This window comes from Rhipicephalus microplus, chromosome 7, assembly GCF_043290135.1.
Source record: "Rhipicephalus microplus isolate Deutch F79 chromosome 7, USDA_Rmic, whole genome shotgun sequence".
Classification (NCBI taxonomy): Eukaryota; Metazoa; Arthropoda; class Arachnida; order Ixodida; family Ixodidae; genus Rhipicephalus; species Rhipicephalus microplus.
Window position 1 is genome coordinate 11,782,479 of NC_134706.1, and position 27,499 is coordinate 11,809,977.

Below are 27,499 nucleotides of genomic sequence, written 5' to 3' on the forward strand. Positions count from 1 at the left end.
TCAGCATTTGCTGAGTGTCACACTTCAAAGCAGTCTCTGTATACCGAAGATGTGTATGGAAGAGTAAACTCGCAGTTGAAGAAAAAGGTGTCAGTACCCCTTTAAAACAATTCGCACGGTTTTATAAAGGAACCTTTCGTTGTTGCAGGTTGGCTATGTGGCTAGATCGGCATTAATATGAGCAATAGTTACGCAGACAAATTGGCCAGATATCTGATGTACGTTTTAGTTACTGTACAGTAAAATTTGCAATTGGGGAAGTGAGGATAAATTCTTGTTATTATACAGCTATTTAGCAGAAATCGAAATACAAGCACCAATTTCTAGATGTTCGATCTCAGCTACGCAGAACATCGGCATTGCACATCAGGTGGAAGTTCAGCGAAAGAAAGAATTTTAAAGCGATGTGTTCGAAGTCTTTTCGTGAAGTGTTTGGAATACGGGGTGTCGCTAGAGCCTTGAGAAAGGCGTGCCCACTTGTCGAAACAATGGCTCCAACGACAACTTGTGCTCCAAGGATTTCTCGTGACCGGCTCCTCGGCCAGTATTTCCTCAAAGGACATAATAGCGAGGCGTAAATGAGGCAGAAGTATGGGGTGAGAAGGCAGCCTTCGCTCCAGTTTTATGAAAGGGATCGACCCCCTTTCGGCACGTCGAATGCAGCACTAGTTCGAAAAAGGCTGGCGCTGACTTTATAACAGTATACAGTACGAAAACTCAAACATCGTGCGAGTAAAATCTTACTCTTCAATTTTCCGAATGATGATTTAATCACGATTATTCGAATGATGAGATACCCCGCTGCGGTGGTCTAGTGGCTAAGGTACTCGGCTGCTGACCCGCAGGTCGCGGGATCGAATCCCGGCTGTGGCGGCTGCGTTTCCGATGGAGGCGGAAATGCTGTAGGGCCGTGTGATCGGATAATGAACCCGAGGTGATCGAAATACCTGGAGTTTTCCACTACGGCGTCTCTCATAATTATATGGTGGTTGTTGGACGTTAAACCTCACTTATCAGTCATTATTATTTAATTCGAAAACAACGTAACAAACATTGCGAACGTTCGATGAAATGATCATCATGTCGGGTTAACGTTGTTTGGGGCTAAACTGCTGACTGCAGTTTTTTTGACACTTCAATAAATGTTACATTTGCACTGCTGTGACTCAGCGAGCTACATTATGTAGTGTTTCTCGACCTAGGAGGAGTTCGCTAAGGAGTGATACGTATAATATTCATATTCACCGTAGAGTTCACTTTGTTTCGATAAAATCAACGTCTGCTATCTGACGTCAGAGCTGACGTGGATTGCGACCAAATGTAACCCATTGAACGCTAGTCTAGCCGATGTGCCTGGTTAGTCCACGACGTTCCCTCAAGTATCAACTCCATTTACAAAAACACATCGATTTACCTCGTAACACTTCGCTTGATGCTGAAAAGAGAAAACAAAATGCAGCGTAGGGAGCCCTTCGTTGTCTGCTTTGCACGAAAACAGTTCCCACAGTGTGCGGGATCTACCAGTTTTCTTTATCAGAGAATAGTCGTATGCTAAATACATGTTCGCACTATTTCGTAATTGTTCCCGCGTGCACTTTACTTGACATCATTATTCATTAGTGGTCGTGACCCCACCGCGCCTCTGAGACTCCGGGGTCGCTGTAACAGGAAGCGAATCTCGGACAACCACCAATTCTCCGTTGAATCATCGCGGGCAGTAAAGCGCGCGCCTTGCGCGTGAAGTGTTTCTGAGAGTGCGTGTTTGTGATTAGAATTAACAATAACGGCAACTGTATAGAACTAAGTCTAGAAGGCTATCGAGCGCCTTGCTTCAAGTCGACAAGGGCGAGAGATTAGCATAAAGTGAAGAAGCCTCTTTTCGTTACAGGTTTCCAACCGGATATTGTCTTCTGGATGGCCTTCGTTGAACTTTTCCCCTTTTTTTTATACCGTGCCTGTCACGATGTAGTAATGATATATCGCTGCGAACTTCAAGGGATGCTGACACCATTTTTAGGATGTGTGTTTACGCAGCCATACAAATCACCAAGCATATAAGGCGGCTCTGAGCAATTGTGAGTATGCACGGGTGGCACTCATTAAATCCTGATAAGACACTTGATTTGGATATTAAAGCCAATTTTCTCGTGGCTTGCCTACCAACATCGACAATAGTTTGACTTCAGGCTACAGTACTAATTCTGGTGGCTTCACACAACAGTCTGGCTGGTTGTGATCGCGTCAGGCTCCAAAACTTCCAAAATGGCCGCTTGTGCGTCACCAAAACGTTCAAAATGACCGCTTGTGTGTCAGCGATGGAACCACGTTGCCGAGCGACCATGGAAGCGAGACGACATCTTCCACAAGCCCTTGTCGAGAAGTTCGTATCGTGTTGTGACGTCAGGGTTCACTAGGAACCGAACCTGGCTTTCAGAAACACACTGTAATTACTTTTTCAGGGTGCACTGCATGCCTAGCAGTACATTTACATTTTCTGGGCCCTTGATGGCTTGGTCTTTTGTTTAACTAAAAAAAAAGCGGCAGCTGAAAATTTTCGAGCCACTATCCACCCTAAGGTCCCTAAACCCTTTTCCGATTTAAAGACGGGACCATGACTTTCTTCTCATTTCCTCCACGCTTCTTACATGCGCTACTTACTCTGCAGCTCGTATTTTTTTTCTTTTTATTGACAGCGTTAAATAGCTCGTTCGTAGAAATTACGCTGTCGGCGTTTGCATCGTTAGGTGTGAGCGAACGATCATCACCTTGTACGTGACCGAAACATCGAGAAAGGAACAAATAAAATAAATAATAAAAATATACTAGTTCCAGTGAAGATCGAACCCAGGCTGTGGCAGGCAGGTGTTCTACCACGTGTCTTTTTTTTTTTGTCTTACACGGAATTTATTACAAATGAGGATTACTAATATACGTGGCGCACAAAGTACTCTGCGTGGAAACATAGTTGAAGTAACTTCCTGCTGGGAAATTCAGTCAAAATAACGTCCACGCTTTACAAACACACGCGCCCTGTGTGAAGAGGCTTCATAATACAACATGACATGTCGCAGTAATATTCGGCCCCGGAAACTCAGCTCTATAGTTTCGGTTTCAAGGCACATACACGCTCGTAGCGGTTGCCGCAGATCCTAAGATCCGGTTGAACGGAGTGAGGTTGATGTTAACGTTCGTATTTTGATTGCGATTGCATGGACACTCTCGGCTGGATTTCGCCGCCGGTGTCGATGTCATGCGCCGTATATGTATACGTATCTGTATATATGAAAACACAAGGAAGCAATGAAAAGTCCGGAAAAAAAGAGTCCGGCGCGCGGAATCGAACGTGGAACCTCCGCGTCGTGAATGCGAGGAGTTAACCGCTGAGCCGCCAAGTGGTACCTCCTTGAGCGTTCAAACGGCAAGCTATTTATATCTACCGCTTACCGCTGTTGGCGGGCAACTCGGGGGGGGGGGGGGGGACTATCGTGTTGTCAGCATTATCAGCAAGATGGTGCAATGAGGGCGCGGCGGCTCTCATCTCTCACGTGTACTCGTGTACTTTGGCCAGCGGAAAGGAGGAGAGTGTAGTGGACGATTTCTCGTGCCCTTATTCACTTTCGCAACTTTTTGCTAATGAAAAAATTCGATGCCCCTGTAAAAAACATCTCTTTTGTCTATATGTATTTTCTTATTGCTTATTTAGTGAATTTTGAATCAGTCAAAGCGCGGTAAGTGATTGCGTTCGTAGCACTTGCATACGCTCTTTCTCGCCCCTTGCTCAGCGATATTAGAAGTCTGATCGCACTCAGTTATCTCGCATGGTTTGCATCTCAACTACGGGAAAGATAAAAGACAGCAAGTTGTAGCGGGCAGAGAACGGAAGCCGCAGTGAGCTGCGCTGGACAAGTCAACCATGCATTCGTCGAAAATTGCTTAACCGGGCCACACATGGTTTACGCGGCTCGGTGGTGTGTTAGACCGGAGATTTCTCTTTTGTTCCGCAAAGATATTTCAGCGTTTTCTAAAGGCAACGGGTGAGAATTCGAATTCAACGGGTGAGCACTCGAAGTCATCTTCCAGCGATGTTCTTTCTCGAAAAACTTCTGACCGATTCAAGCCTCTTCGTGTCTCTGAACTTCAGTCGAGAGGTACTCAAGTTCTCTAAGAAAACTATGCCCATCGTCATAACAAATGTGATTAAGTCAAATACAACGTGTGCATGCTACTCGCGATTGTTTATAGTTTTCGCACTGCTTCAGATATTTTCGATTCAGCGTTTGCGCATTATGTCCGTATGTCAGCTGTAAGTTAAAGCTGCCGTTATAGATTCACACTTTCACAATACGTGTATGCCTATATTTTATACAAAACGTGCGATAAAATGTTCATTTTATTTGCGCCGATTGAGTTTCGTCTTACTGAGAGATCGGTGAGCTTAACCTTCGCCTCTTCAGAAAACACGAACGAAATCAAAACTAAAAAAATTGGCCCGAATCTACATGTTACACTGTAAATGTCGTCGAAAGACGATAGTCTTGCGTCTGGAGAGAGTGAACAGAACGTTTACTTAATGTTCTGCGCAAGAAAATCGGCGAATGGTATTCTGAAGGCGCTGCGTTAGAGTGCCTTGAGCGTGTAACGGAGGCGAACAAGCGCATCTAGGCACGCATAGAGTTTCCCACAATACTTACTAGAGGGAATTCTGGCGCTACTGTCTATGGGAGTTGCAACACACAGCGCTTCAGCGAGCATGGGAATGATGGGTAGTACACACATTTGTCTAATTTTCGTACTTCCGGCCTGCTTCTGGCTCCGTGTGTGTTCGTGTGGCTTGGAACTGTTTTTTTTTTTCACGAAACATAAATTAGCAAATGTTCACCGTTTGCGCTTCACAACCTTATTCTTTTAGGCTTACCATATCGAATCAAGTCACTAAGCTCAAAAGGGTTCGTTTCTTTTTTTTTCAAAACAAAACCGAAACACAGCAATAAACGAAGCCGCAAGTATGATTCGCCACCCGCAAGTACGAAGACTAGGCAAATGTGTGTACTACCCATTATTCCCATGGTCGCTGATTGATCGCAGCGCCAGAGTGCCCTCTAGTGAATTTTGGGAAACTCTATGTAGGCACGTTAAACACGAGCGCCATCTGGCAGTTATCTTCGAAAACGACGACGGCATGCGTGACCGCGGAGAAAAATGCGCGCCGGTCACGGTGGTGATAAGGTGTAGAATGCAAAGCGACGGACAGGTGCCACCGCCGTGTCGTCTTAGCAAAGCGTTGGAAACACCTCCTTGAACATCGCGTTGCACTGTCAGCGCAGCGCGTTAAACGCTACAGTCCTTAGAGTTACTTGTGTGTGCCTCTTCTAGTATAAAGGCAGACAAACAAAACATAGATATGTCGTTATGGCGCCTCAGATAGGCGCAATATTTGCTTTTTTTTTTAAATTGACAATCGCACAACTATGAACGCTAAACCTTCAGCAATATTGGTGGGCGCTGCGGATGGGGTTGGTCATTTGGTGCCGCTTGAGGTATCGTTAGGGCGGACAAACAGACAAATAAACAAACAGACCAAAATTTTTCCGTCGAAGGTCCCCAAGAAAGACTACCGTCTTTAAAAAAATACAAATATTTTACGAAATGGCCGCATCGCCCAAGAAGCCAGCAGACCTGCAAGAAGGCACGAGCACATTCCGCTTGCCTGCGAAGTGGGAAAGGAGGGCTTCCGTGGCAACCCTCCTTCTCTCAATTTTTCGTCCTTTCTTTCTGTTTCTAGACGTCACGAGTGACGTCAGGAAAAACATTTGCTGTCGTTGATTTAAGTCTAGTAGGATGGCCGGCAACCGCCAGTGGTAAAATCGGTGCTGCCGCTGCCCAGAGCGAATACATGGGAGGTACAGGGAATTTCGGCCCCCTGGTAATGTTGCGTGGCACAAGTGCTAATTCCCAACGGGTGTCATAACACGTGATTACCAAGACGACTTCGTAGTTTAAAGCCGGCCACCCATTACCAAAGGCACACGCGTTACTGCGCGTATGTCCTTAAGACCACGTAGCGAGTGCATAGCAAATACGAAAACATTTCACGCTTATGATCGCCCCTTGTTTAAAGCAGGCTACTCATTGCATTTGTTCGAGGTCGTGGTCCTAGTCGAGCCCGTGAAGAGGCTTTCTGACCCCGGCTCTCAGCATCCCAAACGATGGTATGTTGGAACAGATAAAGTTCAATAAAGCGCGCAGCCATATCTGAAAGCTTCAGTGACGCAAGCCGCTTCGAACTTTATCGATCACTTTGTAGTAATCCACAATTTAGACTTTTCGAGTAACACCGTAAAAAATATAGTATGCACTAAGTTATTAAAGTACGCACTATCGGGGCAGGAGATCGCTCTCGCATTCAACTCTTGCGTTGGAGACTTGAGCAGAGCAGGAGATTCTTGGCAATAAAGTTTTTTTTCTTGAATTTATTGTGATAAGACTCGTATGCCTTATGAGCACATGGCTACGTATCACATAGGAATTATCGTACGAAACAAGTCCTTAAGATAAGCTGGCGCACTGGTGTTTTTTTGCTGAATCCCAGCAAGAACTAATGGACAGACGGACGCACTGACGAGCGCTTCGTCCCACCAATCATCATTCACTCCGTGAATAGGCTGTGATTTTTTTTTTCTCCTCCTACTCTTAATGAATGGATTAAGATGAGATTTTGGTGCACGTGAAAGAACCCCAGGTGGTCGAAATTTTCGGAGCCCTCCACTACGGCGTCTCTCATAATCATATGGTGGTTTTGGGACGTTAAACCCCACATATCAAATCAATGAAATAAGTTGAGTGCTTGTGTTTTCGACGTTGCCGCACAAGGACTTGATTCTTCATACTAGATGTGTGCTTTCCGTGAATGCGCAGACACAGCTGCGCGAACATGCTTCATTATTTTGACTGTACGACTGTCGTTTTTTTTTTCTTCTTTTGACCCCCCCCCCCCCCCCACAAACAATAATGCCCAGTTGGTTTATGTGGGCTACATTAGTATACAAATAAAATATATATAAAAACTCAAATTTTGTGTGAATGAAATACTGATAGATGTGACACTTAACACGATGCATAATCTAGTGAATTTCAGTGTTTTCTCGGGCTGTCGCCGCTAGCCTTTCGGTCGTTGATGCACCACTTGCCTGGCCTTTGCATCTCTATATCTTGGCTCCTGCATTCGCCTACGAGCGTTGGTCGACTCGATCGTAGGGCACATGATAAGTGATTCTTGTACGTTATTTGGTTCTTGCAGTGTGACACAAATGACCAAGTGTGCCATATTTCATGCGTGGCCATCGCATCGTTTCCTGTTCAGAGGTGAAAGCATGCAAAAAGCCAAGTTTTGGGACTGCCAAGATAGCCTTCGCCACGTGGATTCTAGCGGGGATTACAAAAAATCAAAAATTATTGAGAGGTGTGCTTTTTGTCTACTGGAAAGAGAAAAAAAACAACTTATGCACCATTTTGAATCTCAAGATTTTTTTTAACGCAAGCCTGATAGCTTATATATGTGTTATGTTTAAATGAAGTACATCTATGTCTATCTATATTTTATATGCGCCATCGAACACGAAATTGACTTCCGGTATCTCATGGCGTCGGCGTGCACACGAGAGACGAAAAATATCATCACGGGAAGACGTAATCGATCTTTTGATGCCATCATGTGTCATATGGCCAAGATTTGTGGCGTTGTGACGTCACAATCATGCTGTGACGCTATCAAACCGTCACGTGGTGGACGTCGTGGCTTGGCGAAAGGCGGGCTTATCGCGAAAGCAGTGCGAAACCGGGTGAGATGCAGAAGAGAGAGAGAAAGAATATAGGAAAGGCAGATGGGTTGACCAGAATACTTCCAGTTTGCTACCTTACGCGTGGGGAAAGGGTAATGAGGGAGTATGAGAGAGGGAAAGAGAAGCGCATTGTACACACACACACACAGTGCAGGATTTCCCAGGCGGTCGCTCTGTGATGTCGCCTTCAAGAACAGCTGGATGGCTCGCTTGACTTTCAGCGCTGATGCTCTTGGAGACCACGCTCCTGCGATCTATTCATGAAGGAATGGCAGTTCCTCGGGTCTTCTGAAGGCTCACTGGAGACTCAGGTGATATTGTGCAGAGTGTTTTCGGAGGGGTGCAGGGAATAATGAATATTTCGACTGAGAAGGAAACGAATACGGCACTCACTTTCGAGTCCTTTTCGTGTCCCAAAATTAGAGGAAACTCTGGCGCTGCGATCGTTGAGCCATCTCGAGAATGATGGGCAGTACACGGACTTGCCTATAGTCTTCGTGCTTACGTTTGCGGACACACTTGTGGCTTCGTTTATTGTCGTGTTTTCGTGTCCGTTTTGAATGAAAGATTGAATCGCAGTGGACCAAGCGATTGGAATCGGTGTGCCCAAATGTTGCTGAGCGTCTGCTCATTTTCGTCTTGCGCCAAAACGGCGCCAGACCACGCGTATAGCTAGACGGGGCAGAAAGAACGGAGTTCGGACAAATCCGTGTGTCGCCCATGATTCCCATGCGGACTGAAGCACCATGCGTTGCAGCTCTTATAGACACTAGCGCCAGAGTTTCCTCTAGTGTACCGATAGAAAACTCTTTATATTCGAGTCGTGCTAGGCAAAATCACAAAGCCCTACGTGACTTTTTTTCGTCTTTTTTCTTTCTGAGGCAGAAGAAAATCCGGAGACTTTCCCGAAAAAAAAAAAGTGGCCACATTTTACGTCATTACAGTGCTGCCGCCACCTTTCGACAGTGCACATAAAAGAATTATCCTCGCACCTTACGTATAATTATAGGTAAGGTAGCAACAGCTTCGTGTTGAGTTAATTTCGACGAAATAGGTGGGGAAGTAATTTTAAGCAGGATGAAAATGGAGCCGCATGTGCCCAGCTGACTCTCAAAGCGTTATTCATGGTTATCTCTAAGCCTTGGAAGATTATTCAAACCACCAATGAATAGTCCATAAAGTCAATCTCTGCGTTTGGCGTGTAACATTTGAATAGGTGGCATCATAGGAGGGGCTAAATAATTTGGGTCCCACGTACGGTTAATTATAAGTTAGGTAAGCTCAGTTTCCGAAAACCAGAGCTTTTCAAAACCTAAAGCTAGTTCAAAAAAGCGTCAAGAAGTCATCACGGATGTTATATGGCAGGGAACCTCCCGCTGCGCCTATAGGCATAACTTTTGACTGCAACAACCCTCGAGTCGCCTCCGATTCCGTCGGCGTCGGCCGCAATCCCTTATCGGTCGTTTTCGATCATGTGTAGCGAACGTAAATGTACAGCGCTCCTTTCAAATGGTCTTTCGATTCATTCTCGCGGCCTTGTCCCAGTACAACGTAGATTTAAGATGAAGATGGTGCGACTCCCTTTCCTACGACACCGACACAGCTCTCCTGTGGTGGGCCTAATTATCAATCGCTGTTTCTCTAATGGCAAACTTCATCAGCTTACCAAATCCTCCCCGTTGCTGGTTTGTTATTATATGGGCCTCTGTATATTTATATCCGGCGCTTCTTTCACCCCCGCTGCTCGCTCACTTATTATCCCTGGGCTTGCGAAAACAGGATGTAATAAAAGCCGTCGATAACATAGAGTTTCCTAAAATTAATCAGAGGGTAGAGTGGCGCTGAAATCGTTCAGCGACTTTGGGGATGAGGGGTATGACATGGTCATGGACTTGTCTAGAATTCGTTCTTGCGGGTGGCGAACGCACATGTGGCTTCGTTTATTGCTGTGTCTTGGTTTGTGTTTCGAAAGAAAGAACGAATTGTTTTTTCTATTATTTCGTGAACCGATTTGAAATGGTGATCCTAAAAGGTAAAGGTGGTGTAGCATAACTGCCCAACGTTTGCTGGTTGTTCTTTCGTGACAAAGCAGCTTCAAGAAACGCGAAGCCAGAGGGAACGTAAAGTACGAAGGCTAGACAAATTCATGCCATACCCGTAATTGCCATGCTCGCTGGAGCGCTATTCGCTGCAAGCTCTCGTAGACACTAGCGCCAGAGTTTCCTCTAGTGTATATTTATAAAACTCCTTATGGTGGATAGCGCTTGGCATTGCTCGTAACAAGTGTAATCAGTTCACCACCTGAGCTCCGATTGTCGTCGGGTTATCTGATTCGACCAGAGGAATGATGGAAGCTCTTTAGTTTATTGCGAGCTGGTGTTGTATCTTATTTGGCCCTATTTAACCGTATTCGAGGCCGCAGACAACTGTAAACATCCTAGCCCTGTTTTTATCTTTACAAAATGCTACAGTGTCCTCACTGCGTGATGGAATAATTTGATCCAATAGTTGGTAGTCTGATTGCTTCATTGGCTAGCTGATTTAATTATAAGTGGTTTACCGGCTTATAATACCACAGAGGCCTGTTTCCACGCAGATTCCGGCAGAGTTAACATTGAAAATTGCTATGTCGTCAAGCAAAACCACTCAATTTGTTCATCGCTTCAGCTCTAGCTGACACGCATTTTCAAGTATAATCTTTGTCTCGGTACGTGTCCAGTGTGGAACATTTCGAACATCCCTCCATGGTCCACAGTGTTTTCTTACACAACATTCCCAAAAGTGGATGGATGTTTTGCATGGCTAGTCAAAGTGGTGTCAGTGTGTAAGGTCCGCCGCAGTTCGATGACCTCGTGCTGTAGTGATCAAAGCATTCGGAAAGATCGCCCTGCCAGAACCCCTTGTTGACTTGTTGGTTTCCCTGTCATCAAGACCAGTGACACCTAATAACTTCGGCAGCATCACAGCCACAACGAGCAGCTTGTGTTATAGGCTGGCGAGCGAACATTCATGCATCCAGCACGGCCTATAGGCTTAAGTTGGACTCTTAATTGATCATTTCTTTCAGAGTGGCGTTCCTCGTTGAATGGATGACTTGGTATCGTGTAAGATGTGGTTCTCTCCGTATGCAGTCCGTGTGAGAGCAGGTGGCGTGGGTGTGTAGCGCGAGAAAAACAGAGTGGATTCCGAGAAAACGAAAGCGCATGGAGGGCAGGCAGAAGGTTAGAATGGCCGATGAGATTGCGAAGCTTGCAGGGACAATGGGGCCGCGGCAAGACAGGACCGCGTTAATTTGTGGAACATGATAGAGACCTTTACCGTGCAATAGGCATAGCCAGGATGATGATGAGAAGGAGGAGAAGAAAGGCGTTTTATGGCTATAAGTCTGCGACCATCTGTGGTGATGATCGTGCAAAAGATATAAAAGATACCTCTTCCCGTTTGATCTGAGGTATGGAGGTGTAGATGGTTGAACTGGCAAGAACGGCCGACTCGCAAGCCCTTTTGCAAAGCGGGCATGCTTGAAAACGTGAGACATATTCGGAGAGATGCAACTTATCCGGCGCATGGTGGTTCGGTGTATAGTTAGTTTTATAGTCTTTAGCCGTAGCGCCACGTAGCGTAGCGCGAGTAGGACAGAGTACCGGAGATATATCAAAACCTGCATGGTTATGTCCTGAAAGCAATCCATGTCGACAGAAATACGCAGGAAACAGTAAGCATTGTTTTCACTCTGACAAGATTTTATTATCGGAACACGGAGAACCAACATAAATATTCTGAAGTGCAGGTCTTGCCAGCAGGTCCTGACGTGATCCTTCCTAGCGGTGTCCTGAAAGCACAAGACAGGAATGACTTTAGCACAAAATAAATGGCATGACTGGACGATTATCTAAAGTGAAGTGACTCAGTAGGCGTCTACTTACGTCTAACTCCTCTCTCTCATCATTTACTTCTTCTTGTTGAGGGCGTAGGTGTAGCCGCCGAGGCCATAGTTGTAGCCGCCAAGGGCATAGCCGCTGCTCAGACCGTAGCCGAGACCATGGTATCCGAGGCCGTAGCCGAGACCATGACCGTAGCCAACGCCGTAGGTGGCAACTGGAGCTGTAGCGAAAGCAGGGGTGGAGTGGTGGACGGTGGTGGAGACGGCCGCCGGGGCAGCGACAGCGTGTCCAAGAGCGAGACCACCTCCGAGAACGTGGCCAAAGGTGCTGCCATAGCTGACAGCTGGAGCAGCTTGGACGGTGGCGACGGCTGGAGCAGCATGGACGGTGGCGACGGCTGGAGCAGCATGGACGGCGGTGACAGCTGGGGCAGCGTGGACTGTGGTCACAGCGGGGGCAGCTTGGACGGCGGCCACAGCGGGACGGGCGTAGGTGACGGCGGGAGCGGCGTAGGAAGCGTAGCTGACGGCTGGGCGAGCGACGGCAACGGTCGGGCGGGCGACGGCAGTGTACGAAACGGCGGGAGCGGCGGCGTAGGAGACGGCAGGAGCGGCTGCGTAGGAGACGGCCGGGGCGGCATGGTGTACGGTGGTGGACACGGCGGGAGCGGAGTACTGGGCGTAGCTCACAGCTGGGGCAGCGGCAACGGTGTAGGCCTGGCGGGCGACGGTGACCGCTGGGCGGGCAACGGCGACGGCCGGAGCGGCAGCGTAGGTGACGGCTGGGGCGGCGTGGTGCACAGTGGTGGCCACGGCGGGAGCGGCGTACTGAGCGTAGCTCACAGCCGGAGCGGCGGCAACGGTGTACGCCTGACGGGCGACGGTGACCGCTGGGCGGGCAACAGTGGCGTAGGAGACGGCCGGAGCGGCGGCATAGGTGACGGCTGGAGCAGCGTGGTGCACGGTGGTGGCTACGGCGGGAGCGGAATACTGGGCGTAGCTCACAGCGGGTGCAGCGGCAACGGTGTAGGCCTGGCGGGCGACGGTGACCGCTGGGCGGGCAACGGCGACGGCGGGAGCAGCGGCGTAAGACACGGCTGGAGCAGCAGCGTAAGACACAGCTGGAGCGGCGGCGTACGACACGGCTGGAGCAGCGTGGTGCACGGTGGTGGCCACGGCTGGGGCAGCTGCGTAGGAGACAGCTGGGGCGTGGTGGACCGCGGTGGTCACAGCGGCGGGTGCGGCGACGGCTTGGCCGAGGGCGAGACCTCCACCGAGCAGGTGGCCGACGCCAGTGCCGTAAGAGAGACCATATCCGAGACCTCCATATCCGACACCTCCATATCCATAGCCGACCTGGCCAGCGAAGGAGGTGGCCAATAGGCCGAGGAACACGACAGCCTTCTGCAAAAGACAGCGGTAGCGCATGCTTCAGTTATCAGTTTTATGTATGTCACGGTATATAGAGTAACGTGGCGCAATTATGTACACCGAAAAAGCGGTTTTCGTAAAAATGAAGCATTAAGTGACGGGCCCTCTAAGAACCGCACTGTGGGAAGCACCACTTCAAAACATTGATTAAGTGGACGTCTAGTTGTCAACTTCTTATGTACTCTTACTTCGGAGCTTATTATTGAGATGATGAGGTGGAAATGGTGTTCTGAATTTCGGCTCAGCGATTCATGGTTTTCTTATGCTATGGCACCAGTAATCCTGCCTGACAGCTGCGCCACCTCGCCATAGCGAGAGTGAATTTGTACAAGCTTCCTGAGCTAGTAGAATGCCCCATTTTTATAGTTGGCTGTGGCAATTTTGTACATTTCGCTCTTGATGTGAGAAGCCCTCTCAACGCGCACTATTCGAGAAAGAAGCTGAGAGATTCGGAAGTTATGTTCAATTGTCTCGCGCCTCGAAGCCATCATTCCATCCGACTTCAGCGAGTTGCTAAGCATCATGGTCCTCGCCGACCCGGCAGTTCGATAAGTCTCTCCTTCTAGCTCACATAACCGGTAAAAGACGTCTCGGGCTCAGCACGACGAAGTCGACGAAGATGGTGGTATCCGTAGGGCTCTTCGTTGTCGTCGGGCTAGCCGACTCCTCGGAGCGCTTGGGTGGACGCACAACAAACTTACCAGAGCGTTCATGCTGGTTCTCTCTTCCGACTAGATGCCAAGAGAGCAATAGCCGTGTCTTTGGGTCGCCGCGTCGCTCTTTATATACCGCCTACCCGCGACGTTCAGTTGGCTGCTCCTGAGGATGTGGCCCGCAAAGGGGGGAAGGAAGCCAGGTGTCGCGCTCGAAGCGCCCCCATGAAGCGTTCATTGTCTCCATCTTCGAAGGGCGATGGATGGGCACGATAAGGGAGGAAGAACCTTCGAGCGAGTGAACACCGATGACACCACCAACGACACCAATTTGCCCGGAGATGGCACCATACGCTCACGCCGGTCGTGAAGTCGTCTTGGCGAAAACATGGGCCTCCCCCGCCTTCTTTCTGCACCCGCCTCCCCATCGCCTCCCGGCCACTCGTGTGTCGCTCCAGTACTGAGGATGTCTTACACTCAGGTGACGTGTGCTCAAATGAGAGAGGCGAGAAATTGGTGTAAAGCTGCGGGAAAGAGGGATACCAATTACTTCGCCAAACGATCGAATAAATGCTACACCCCCCCCTCTCAATTGCTCCTTTCGCGGAAAGCACTAATATCTTTCAGAACGCTTCTTGCTCAGTGTTACAAAGAGGAGGGAGTCGGGAGGGAGAAGCAGCCGAAGGGGCCAGCCTTTGTTTACAAGCACTTTCCAAACGGGGGGGGGGGGGGGGGAGGGTTATAGATACTAGTCGAAGATCACACTATGGGTCGCTTTTCAGTGTTTGAAGGGAGAGGAGGCGTACGCTTCTTTTTTTCTGGCATTCATCGCATGTGTGCGGCACCACCAGTGAATATGATATGAGCGCGTGACAATATGGTACCACAGTGAAACACAAACACGTCTGCGTGCGCGGGCACCGTTTTTTAACAGAAAACGCGACGATTACGTTTTAATAACGGGCCAAATGGCACTCGTTTTTATGTTTTCTTTTCACTTCTCAAGCAAGGTTTTGACGTGGTATATTCCACCTTCTAGAAGTCCCTCACTTCTTTCTCACTGTCCTCGTGTTTTTTTCTTCATTCTTCCCCTTTTTTGTTCTTAATCTCGCTGGCATTCGGTTGGCATTCGAAAAAGAATTTCGCTCAAAAAACTGCTCACTTATCCTACAAACATATCGCCACCTCCTCCCGCCCGCCCCGCTTAATTCTTGTTATCGCTTCGCGCGGTCGTCGCCTTTTAGAATTCCCGCCTTTCGCGATGCGCCGCGAAGAGCTAGCTTCTTTCGCGAAGGGAATTCGCTTTATAAACAAGAGCGAGGTCGCCGTCAGCTGGTGTGGGCGATAGACCCCGACCGAGACTTCTGGCGCCGTAGGGGTTCCCGGCGAAAGACACGATCTTGTGTCCCGAACGCCGGACGAAGTTCTCCGCACTATCTGTCGCGCGGACGTCGTACCGCATCGCTACACGGTACGGGCGAAACGCTCTCGCGAGCGACGAAGTTAGCAGCCGGACATTTAACGCATCCTCCTTTTGTTCCGTGATCCTTCTGTTCCACGTGCACTATAGACTAATACCCGTGCCACACGGGCATAAAAAATGACATTTGGTGGCGAAGGCCTTCAGTTCCCGAATGACATTTGTTTCGCCGGCGCTGCTACAAGTCCAAAGCGAATGACACTTGACTTGATGATGTCGATCGCAGCACCTTCCAAGTGAGCATTGGGTGAATAGCAATAGAAAAATGAACAAGCGTTTACAAGCTTCATACACATCATATAATCATTAAAAATAGAAATAAGCATATTACGCTGCCCTAAGTTGTACTTTCTTGCTTTGTTTTACGACATTGCAGCCGACCGTAGCAACCTAAGCCAACACTAGTCAGATCCACAGCGTAATTAGAAAATGGCGCCTGTCGCATCGCACCTGTCGCATCTCTCAGAAGATGTTCGCAGAGTTCATTTTTTTCACGGCAGCACTTGTGTGTTTCCGTGCAAAGCATCGCGCTCAAGAGCGAATAATTCTGGAGCAAAGACGAGTTAGCATGCGTCAGCTTCAGTACATTGAACTTGAATCAATTTGAAACCATTTCAACCTGATCTTCGTATAACGGTCAAAGCACTTTTTTAAAAGTTTAGTGCAAATAGAAGGCGGGGAGTTTTATTTTTAGCTGAATATGATTTGTTTTATTTACTTTAAGGTAAATCGCACTTCGCGAGCTGTGTCGTCGAGACTAGGCATTTCTCAGTCAACTGAGTTCTCGCGAAGGCATTTGGTGGCGAATGGCATTCGGACGAATGCCATTTCGTTCGTTGTGTGGCACCGCGTGAATGGCAATAAATCTGAAGGCATTCGGGGGTAAATGCCATTTTCTCTGCCCGCGTGGCACGGGTATAACACTCTAGTGTTCGCAGTTCATCGAATTCGTGGACTGTCTTGCCTCTATCGAATGAAAGCGACGCATTTTTTTGTGCACGTGAGTTGCGAAATCTGGCGCTTTCGTGTATACTGGCGCGCCGTTTCTATTTCGTGCTGCAGACCGCTTCCGCTCGTCCTGATCGGTAAAATTTACATCGCAAGAACCATCTGCGGATCATAGGAGTTCCATACCGATATCGTGTCTCGTAGTTTAAGAGCCTGGACAACGGTAAGTTAACAGTGAAACGCAGTCTTCTTGACGTTAGTACGCGCTCTGTAGTCTCAGCCAGAATGTTCGCCTTCGCTGGTTGCTGAAGTCTTATCGAAGGTCTCGCAGTTTGATGACTCGGACTCAAGCCTGTCACGTCGGGACGTTTAGTCACGTAAAAACAGCGCCAATAACAAGAAACAAGAAAACAAGGAGACAGACTGCGGCACTGACTTACAACGAGATTCATTTGCTGAAACCGCGCAATATATACTTGAGCAGTATCTGACAAATAAGTGGAATGCCCCGCCGCGGTGGTCTAGTGGCTAAGGTACTCGGCTGCTGACCCGCAGGTCGCGGGTTTGAATCCCGGCTGCGGCGGCTGCATTTCCGATGGGGGCGGAAATGTTGTAGGCCCGTGTGCTCAGATTCGGGTGCACGTTAAAGAACCCCAGGTGGTCTAAATTTCCGGGGCCCTCCACTACGGCGTCTCTCATGATCATATAGTGGTTTTGGGACGTTAAACCCCACATATCAATCAATCAAATAAGTGGAATGGCAAGCCAAGGAAAACAGAATTCACCTAAATAACCGAGTAATCATCGTGATAACGCGGCATGAATATCGCGTGTGCCAACATTCTGAAGAATATCCATTTCTTGTTGTGATAGAGCTATCGATGGCCTGCTGACACATAGATTAATTGCCCAGCCTTTCCATTTATGCGGCCTCATAAGGTTTAGGCCTTGCTTTGTCGTTGCTTCGCGGGTTTGCGTGACGGCCCGTATTCGGTCAGCGAGCTCTGATCTGTGCGTCGCAACGGCCCGATTCACCGAGAAAACTTCAGGAACAATACCTCCAGTATTAGCATAAACTTTCTAGAGCATGTGTCCGGATGTAGTTGTTTCTGTACCGAAGACCGTGCAATCGAGGTCCTGATAGATCTCCGGGTGGAATCTGTGATACGGCTGCGGGTTTGGATAAGTATCAGTTGGTAGCTGACAAGATGTTCGGCTTTTGAGAAATGTACCTTCCAGTGCTAGTGGTAATGAGTTTTTGAGGCGCGAGGTCCTCTGTGCTTCTGCCACCTCCAACGACCCGGAAACAGAAAGAGAATCCACGACACAGCTGACTTACAGCATTTTATCAGAGTTTTTTGTTTGTCACGTATATACAGGAATCAGCCATTTCATTTAATTTTATTGCATCGGCAAGGCAAGTTGAACAATAAAGAGTATGATATATATATATATATATATATATATATATATATATATATATATATATATATATATATATATATATATATATATATATATATATATATATATATATATATATATATATATATATATATATATATATAATGAGATTTAATGAGTGTGGCACACTCTTTATCAGCTGCCAGATAGTAATAAGTTCACGTGCTACGCGACACCAAACAGGCTCATAAAGAGTGTGCCACACTCGCCGCCATGGCTACAAACGGCGCTGACTGACACTCCCACGTTTAAATTGACATAGATACCCAATAAAGTGGCTGGGGGGATAGCTGTCGTGGTAGCTCAGTGGTGGAGCATCGAACGCGTTATTCGAAGGTCGCAGGTTTAGATTCTGCCCACGGCAAATTATCTTCAAGTTCACCCACTTTTCTTTCTTCTCATTTACATTACAATTGGCCTAATAACTTCCCCTATACCTTCCTTGGCATTATTTTCTGTTAAATCTCATTATATTGTGTAAACACGAAAAACGAGCCCTCAATTATACATTTGTCTCCCTAATATATATATATATATATATATATAGGAAAAAAAGTATATTTAGGGGCTCGTTTTTCCATGTTTTGACACAATATGAATGAGATCTAACAGACAATAATGCCAAGGAGAGTCTAGCGGAAGTTATTTGACCGAATTGTAATGTAAATGTCAAGAAAGAAAAAATTGGTGAAGGGATAACTTGCCGTGGGCAGGAATGGAACCTGCGACCTTCGAATAACGCGTTTGATGCTCTACCAACTGAGCTACCACTGCGGTCATCCCTTTAACCACTTTATGGAGTATATATTTTTAATTATACGTGGTAGTGTCAGTAAGCGCCACAGAGTAGCCATGGCGGCGAGTGTGACACACTCTTTATGAGCATATGTGGCGTCACGTAGCACGTGAACTTATTACCAGTAGGCAGCTGACCAATAGTCGCTCGTATACAACCTAAAGGCACTAAGGCTGCCAGTACGAGACCCTCGTAATGAATAAGGGAAAGAAGTGTATACTTAAGGACTCGTTTTTCCGCGTTTTTACACGATATTATTGAGATCTAACAGACAAGAATGCCAAGGAATGTATAGGAAAAGTTATTAGAGCAAATTGTAATGTAAATGTGAAGAAAGAAAAGTGGGTGAAAAGATAGCTTGGCGTGGGCAGGAACCGAACCTGCGACCTTTGAATAACGTTTATTAACCTGCGTATTAGTGTTGCTAGTACGCAGGTTCCAGTTGCTACTGTTCCTCAAGTGCGAAGACTGGTTGTATAAACATCTGCAACTCTTCAACATATGTCTGTGAGTGCAACATTTGTACATATATTTAGCGTCATTTTATGGCGTGTCGCTCAATAGGAAATCACAGCATATCCACGGAGTGAATGATTGTGAGTGGGTTGAAGCGTCCGTCAGCCCGTCCATGCTTCCGTCCGTCCGTTCTTTCTTGCTTCCGTCCATCCGTGCGACCATCCACGCGTCCATCCATGCGTCCGTCCGTCTGTCAATGCGTCCGTCCGTGAGTCCATCTGTCTGTCTGTCTCTTTGTGCGTCCATCCATCCGTACGTCCGTGCGTCTATCCATCCGTCCGTTCGTCCGTGCGTCCATCTAGTGAACACTCCAAGTAGCGCCATCTCCCATCTCGCATCCCCTGTGGCCCGTACCCGCTCTAGCTTTAGAGCGGGTATGTGCCACTGGTGGCTACGTACTACTACGTATACATAACAACGGATGGACAGACCCACGCCTTTAGGAGCTTCGCCCCTAAAAAATTGCAACACGGTCACCTTCCTTCTGCATGCTTCGCATAACGTCGATTCCCAGGTACGTGGGATTCGCCGAATTTTTTATCTTGCGCCCCATTCTGCTAGCCGCTGACACGGGAACATCATCTGGAGACCTTGCTTCACGTAGCCGATTAACCTGCCTAACGAAACCGCTGTCTACGTGGTGTACACATTATTTAGTGACAACTGCATGTAGGCAATTAGCTGTTGTACCACTGTTCAGTAAACACGAGTGCGCTGACGAAAACTGCAGCAGCGACTTTCTGGTGGTGAGGGTGGTGTTGGTGTTGCAATGGCGGGGTTAGCCTGGCCTAAAAGGCCGGCATTTCTCTATTTCCTGATTGATAGCATGAATGTGGTCGATTGTTCAGTAGCCTGTTCAAAATCCTACTTGTTCGTTTGGTTGATTGAATTTTAATGTTTTCTTCACTCTGTTAGCAATTACCTTTGTAAGTAGCTTGTACACTACGGAGGGCAAGCTGATCGGCGTGTAATTCTTCAAGTCCTTGTCATCTCCTTTCTTATGTATTAAGGTACATAATATCGCTATACATAGCCTTCATAGATTACGAGAAGGTGTTTGATTCAGTAGAAATATCAGCAGTCATGCCGACACTGCGGAATCAGGGCGTCGATGAAGTATATATAAACATACTGGAAGAAATCTACAGGGATCAACTGCTACCACATTTCTTCGTGAAAAAAGCAACATAACACCAATCAAGAAGGGTGTAAGGCAGGGGGATACAATCTCCCCAATGCTATTTACCGCGTGCTTACAGGAAGTTTTCAGAGACCTAGAATGGAAACAGTTAGGGATAAAAGTTAATGGAGAGTACCTTAGTAACCTGCGCTTCGCCGATAACATTGCATTGTGGAGTAACTCAGGGGGCGAATTGCAAGTCATTACTACGGAGTTAGACAAGGAGTGCAGAAAGGTAGGTCTTAAAATTAATCTGCAGAAAACGAAAGTAATGTACAACGACTTCGGAAGAGAGCAGTGCTTCGAGGTAGGTAATAGGGCACTTCAAGTTGTAAAAGACAGTGTCTACTTATGACAGGTAATAACCGCGGAGCTGAACCACGATATTGAAGTAACGAGAGGAATAAGAATGGGGTGGACCACATTTGGCAAGCACTCTCAAATCATGACAGGTAGATTGCCTCTATCCCTCAAGGGGAAGGTATATAACAGCTGCATCTTGCCGGTACTTACCTACGGAGCAGAGACCTGGAGATATACAAAGTGGGTTCAGCTTAAATTGAGGACGACGCAGCGAGCAATGGAAAGAAAATGGTAGGTGTAACCTTAAGAGACAAGAAGAAAGCAGAGTGGATTAGGGAACAAAGGGGGTTAAGGATATCATAGTTGAAATCAAGAAGAGGAAATGGACATGGGCCGGGCATGCAGCGCGTAGACAGGATAACCGCTGGTCACTAAGGGTAACTAACTGGATTCCCAGAGAAGGCAAGCGGGTTAGCGGGAGACAAAAGGTTAGGTGAGCAGATGAGATTAAGAAGTTTGCGGGTATAAATTGGCAGCAGCAAGCACAGGACCGAGTTGACTGCCGGTACATGGGAGAGGCCTTTGTCCTGCAGTGGACGTAGTCAGGCTGATGACTATGATGATTATGATGATGATGATAAAAAGTCCGGCAATTGTTCCGCCTGAGCATCTCCTAAATTAAATGGGTCAGTCACCAAGTGTCACTCAGTCCAGCACATATTGTCCGGAGCGCGTGTTAAGCCCGAATCCCCCCCCCCCCCAAAAAAAACTGAAGGAAATTGTTTTCAGGAACCTCACATGGAAACTTCAAACCAATACCCTTCTCCTTAAAACCTTTAGAACATTGCTCATTGTATGTATGCATACCTGTCCCGGACCACAATTGTAGATTTTACGTAGAAGGCTAATAGTTTCATAAATGCTTCAAAGGGTGCAGAGCGGGAATTAATGCAAGAGCAATATGTGATAGCTAACTGAATAGGGACTAAAACCCGCCGCTGTTTTGAAAAACCGGGCGCCGGGGTTTACATGCTGGACAATGTTAACTGATCAAAGAAAATCAGGCTCGTTTGTCGCTCAGAGCATTGTATCGCGTCGCTGTACGAGGGGCATTCAAGTAAAATGCGCTCCACTGTCTCTGTTATCCCGAATTTCTCCCAGTATTGAATGGTGGTACGCCCCAAGCGGTACAAATACCTGCTCGTGTACGCCACGTCTAGTCCGAATTATGATACAGCGTTTCTAGATGCCAAAAGAGTCTTCGGGGAATTTTCACTCTCACTTCTGGGTCAATACAACGCAGAAATTTATCTCGATGTAGTGTCCTATATTGCGATAGCAATGATGTGGACACTCTAGGCCTGATTTGGCCGCCGGCGTCGGCGTCGCCGTCACTCACCGTATATGTATACGTATCTATATATATGAAAACGCGAGAAAGAAAAGCAATCCAGAAAATGACTCCGGCGCGTGAAATCGAATGTGCGACCTCTGAATTGTGAGTGCGAGGCGTTAGCCACTGAGCCACGAAGGAGCACCTCCTTGAACGTTCGAACGGCAAGCTATTTATATCTATCACTGGTTTATGCTGCTGACGGGCATCTCGGGGGGGGGGGGGGGGGGGGCTAGTGTTTTTTCACGGTGCGACAGCGCGCACTCTCATCTCCCACGCGTACTTTGCCCCGCGAGAGCAAGGGATGGACGCTCGTTCGCGAGCCCTTATCTTACGGTGGGGAGGATTGTACATCTTGGCTGGTGTTGTGCTTTCACTGGAACGTATCTGTGGTAGTTACTGGGCGCACAAAAGTCACTGCAATCGTTGCATAGTCTCTGTTTGATGTCGCTGCTTTCCGAATATACCAAACAAATTCACCCTCCATGAGAGCAATAAATAACTGATTATGTTATGCAGCCAAGCCATAGTGTAGTACAGTGATTACATTTATTTTTATTTTTAGCTGTGGAACAAACTTACGTTTTGATGTGTCATTGTTGAAAAAAATGTTGCAAAAACCAGTTGATGTACATTTGTATTCGAAAATATTCCAAAAGTAATGTGTTTGGTTTACACTCTGCCTTTATTATTCTTATTCATTGCGGAGTCGAAAATTTGATATACCCATACCGCTACTTATTTTGCTTCCATTTAAGAATAGCATCAATGACTTCCAGCTGATGGAGATATTCGGGTTATAGCTTTACATCGCAGGCAACCGATTTTCCCGAATCTGTAGGATGTTGGCAATATCTCTCAGTGAACGAGCACTGACCCCCCAAGCTTCTAGCAATTTACGCCGACTCATTCCGTGACTGTTGTGTTTAACACCAGCACACCCCGAGGCTCCTGTTTTTTTTTATTTGCGCTACACTATGAATGTGACCCCGAAGGGTGCAATTACGAACAGGATTTTACGACGGTGTTGACTGAGTCAAGCCGAAGCCGGAAGAAATTATCGAAACCCCGGCACGAAATACCTCGCTCACGAATCAATAACACGGTGAACACCATCCCCGTTTACTCCGCGTACTGCACTCAGGGTGGTCTCCGCGTGTCCTTGGAAGGTTATGCTCAGAAAGCCACGCGCGAAGGAGCCTTTATGACGCTTTAGTTTTTTTGGAATTTGGACGACCCAACGAAAGGGCGGGGGTTGTGGTGGGGGGGGGGGGGCGTAGAGGGTATAGCTTTCTCACACGCTACTCACGCACGCTCAAAGCGGTACTTTTCAAACACGGCCTTCGGTATGCTCGGGCGCATGCCAAACCCCCCACGGCGCATTAGTCCGTCGTCGGCGTTTTCCGAGCGATCAGTATAGGTCGCATCGCAGAAGGAAACGCTGCCGAGCGAGATAAACAACGGGCCACCGAGTTAATGCGGTACTGGGCAAGTGGAATCGAGTCGACTCATCTAATTAACTCCGCTGCTACATCGCAAACGACGTTAAAGAGTGCAGTGCACGCCGGTAATTGATTAGGTCCACACGTGAGTCGACAGGTGTGCACCCCGGCCGGAACTATAGCTAACCGGGCTCCAGATGATCCGCACGGATTAGGAGAGGCACGTTATTCGAGATAATCCGCGTTTACGTAACGATTTTCGTGCGGCCAATGTCGCTAGCTTTTAAGGGAGGGCAATGAGGTTCCTTCGATGTGCATCCGTGCAGCCGTCTCTGTCGCTTTTTAACCCGCTTCGATGATGGAGATGGGCCGGGGGCCGCTGGAGTTTCGCGTTGAACGTGACGCAGTATGTCTGAGGCTTTGGGTGTGTGGGTCACTCCGATTGGTGCGGAGATACGACGCGAAAGGAGCGGCCGGTGAGGTCGCCGCCGCATCGTTGTCACTTGTGAACTCGAATTACAGAATGACCGCTGCGTCAAATGCTTCCCCTCTGGCAGATGGGTTAGCAGTCTTGAAAACATCTCGGTGAGGCCATTGAAAATCTAGGAACTAACTATGCTGGAAAAGTAATTCTTTTGTTAGTCATTTCAACTCATTAATAAAGAGTTCTTTCTATGTATGTATGTATGTATGTATGTATGTATGTATGTATTTTTATTTATTTATTTATTGCATACTGCCAGCCACCTCTTGGTGGCCAAGGCAGGAGTGATACAAACTTTCATACTTGCAGCCACATATAACACTACACTTCACGGCGCAGAAATAAAATCACCACATAACAGGTTTGCGTAGAACATGAATACTCGGGTTACAGGAGCAACAGAAGAGCGGTATCCAAAATACAATCCAAATTTTGTTCCTAACACGAAGTGTAAAAACATCATTAGAAAAATTGAAATCTGCACATACGACCGGACAGCTTTTACTACAAACAGGCAGTGGCAGCTGATAAGAATGCGTCGGGCGCTGCGATGCTGGTGACGTCATAAGGTAGTTCATTCCAGTCGGAAATTGTTCGTGGAAAGAATGAATATCGCCGAGAATTTGTTTTTGTAAGCGGCACCCCTATGGTGTTATCATGCTTGTTCCGAGTTTTTCGCGATGTATTGCACTGCATGTAAGTGTTAAAGGCGAGTCCTGAGTGTCCGTTGACTATGTTATAAAGGAATTTTAAGCGATGTAGCTTTCTACGGGACTCCAATGTGGGAAGAGCGGATCTATTACGGAGTTCAGTGACTGAACAGTGTCTACTGTACGCGTGGTAAATAAACCGAAGGGATTTATTTTGGACTCGTTCTAGTAAGTATATTTCTATTTGTGTGTGAGGATCCCATACAACGTCAGCATATTCCAACAATGGGCGTACCAATGTAGTGTAAGCGACTAGTTTTGTTTTGCTGGTGCAGTGCCTCATGCGATGCTTTAAGAACCACAATCGCCGCAGTGCTGCTGATGTTATACCTTCAATATGAGTTTTCCAGCTCAAATTAGAAGTGATTGTCAGACCAAGGTATTTGTACTGGTTAACGGTTGTTATAGCGGTGTTGTTTACCATGCAAGTGAATTCCGAGGAGTTTTTTTTTTTACGTGTTATGGTCATCTTGACGCACTTTGCTATGTTGAGGCTCATTTTCCAGGAGTTACACCATGCTGTAATAACCGATAAGTATTCATTTAGGGTGGCGTGATCTGTTCTTGATTGAATGGGCAGGTACGCAACGCAGTCATCCGCGAAAAAACGGCACTGCACAGTAGATTCGGAGGACATGTCATTTAGATAAACTGAAAATAAAAGTGGTCCTAGGACAGAGCCCTGCGGTACCCCAGAATGCACGGGAGCGGAAGGAGAATTTTTATCTGCTATCCGAACGTGTTGGTGTCGGTGGGATAGATAACAATCAAGCCATCGAAGAATTCTTTCATTGGTCAGTATTCGGCGAATTTTAAACATCAAATGGGAATGGCAAACTCTGTCGAAAGCTTTTTCGAAGTTTAAAAAAATCGCATCAATTTGTCCGCCTTTGTCAAGTGTTTTTAGAAAGTCATCAGTAGTGTGAATTAACTGTGTGGTGGTTGAAAAGCCTTGCCGGAAACCGTGTTGATTTGGGGGAAAAAATGGTTACTCTCCAGAAATGAACTTAAGTGTTTGAAAAGTAAGTGTTCCATAACCTTGCCGGCTGTACATAACAACGAAATAGGGCGGTAGTTTTTCACGTCATATTTATCACCTGATTTATGAATGGGTACCAATTTACCCTTCTTCCAATCTACTGAAACTTCGCCTTGTAACAGGCTTTCCCTAAATATTAAGCCTAAGTATTTGGAACACCACTTGGCGTACCGTTAAAGAAAGGCATTAGGTATTTCATCCGGCCCAGCCGATTTTTTTTGTGTCAAGATGAAGTAGAGCTGACAAGATGCCTTCATCTGTTATAATCAAGTCTGGCAGTTCGAGATTGTTTGCGTGGAAATCAGGAGGGGTGTCACCCGTTCGCAAAAAAACAGAAGAGAAGTAGTCGTTAAATGCTGTCGCTATGCAGCTGGCATCAATCACGTCCGCGTCCTTGGTTTTAATTTTTGTCACTTTCACTTTATGTATGTATGTATGTATGTATGTATGTATGTATGTATGTATGTATGTATGTATGTATGTATGTATGTATGTATGTATGTACGTATGTATGTATGTGTGTGTGTGTGTGTATGTATGTATGTATGTATGTATGTATGTATGTATGTATGTATGTATGTATGTATGTATGTATGTATGTATGTATGTATGTATGTATGTATGTATGTATGTATGTATGTATGTATGTATGTAGAGAATGAGTCGAGGGCCAGAAGCCTCGCAGATCATTTTTCGAAACTCTGCAGACAATCCAGGAAGGATATCTTAATAAACAAGTACATCGGGCTAGTTGGCCGTGAGGCATCTTTGTAGCAAGTGCAAACCTACTTGCGGACAGCAAGCAAGACACGGACCAAGCAACACAAGAACGAGAGGAACTATGAAAACTGTTTAGTGGAAACTTACCCTGTGCAGAAAAAGAAAATAGTCTTGCAAAATAAACCATCGTAATGAGTATGCTCTCTGCGCACATCGATATAGAACACGATATAAGAACCCGGGGTGGTCGAAATTTCCGGAGCCCTCCACTACGGCATCTCTCATAATCATATGGTGGTTTTGGGACGTTAAACCCCACATATCAATCAATATAGAACACTTCTGTCGTGCGGCCGTGCACACGTTGGGCAAACTGAATGATATATCAATAAGTGGGTGAAATAGAATGATAATATAAGGTGAAGAGATAATTTGATGCATACCTGGCTATCCACCTCAATGCTTGTGGTTGGATGCCGTATACTTTGACAACACGTGCACTTTATGTCGCGACAGATTAGCTAATTAGCTTGTTGAGGCTGCAAAAAATCTACTGTGATGAGTTTGATTGTGTGAGCGCATCGTCTACCTCACTTACATAGAATGAACTTCGTGTATCTTGTAAGGTCTTTTCAAATTTGAAGGATGAGCTTCGCTATTTGGCTGGTGTAACTGTTTGGCAGTAATGAAGGAGTAATGACTGACTTGACACGGAGGGTTTCTTTTGTTTGTTTCTGTTTTACTTTGCTGTCTTCTTTCTTTCACTGATGCATTTTTTCGCCTAATAATGCTCGTAATATCTGGGGCTTTACTGGCCAAAACCGCAATACGATTACGATGGACGCTGTAGTGGAGGGCTCCGGAAATTTCGACCGTCTGGTGTTCTTTTACGCGCACTGACATGACAGAGTACACGGGCCTCTGCCATTTCACCTCCACTGAAAGGCGACCGCCGTGGCTGGAATCGAACCCACGACCTTCGGATCAGCAGCCGAGCATTTCAGCCACTGATTTCACCGTGGCGGACTATGTGTGTTCGCTTCTCCAAATTAATGCTTTGTTGAAGTTAAGCACTGGTGTCGCGCCTTTCTCGCTGTCCGCGTGTATACTTTTGCCTTTCCTACACGAAGTTTCACGCATATCTCGAGTGAAGAATTTAAGCATAGGCTGTTGTTCCAATACTCACCGTGGACGGCTAAATAGACAGCTAAATGGACCG

At 46.8% G+C, this 27,499-nt stretch overlaps 1 protein-coding gene across 1 annotated transcript; it reads right to left on the reverse strand.

The window, feature by feature from the left end:
- Window positions 1-11,560: 11,560 nt before the first annotated feature.
- LOC119179970 (uncharacterized) lies at window positions 11,561-14,002 on the reverse strand. Its single transcript, XM_037431098.2, has 3 exons — window positions 13,854-14,002; window positions 11,765-13,125; window positions 11,561-11,670 (listed from the first exon to the last, which is right to left on the reverse strand). Exons 1-2 carry the CDS (start codon window positions 13,863-13,865, stop codon window positions 11,788-11,790), a joined length of 1,350 nt encoding a protein of 449 aa, XP_037286995.1. The 5' UTR covers window positions 13,866-14,002; the 3' UTR covers window positions 11,561-11,670; window positions 11,765-11,787.
- Window positions 14,003-27,499: the final 13,497 nt, after the last annotated feature.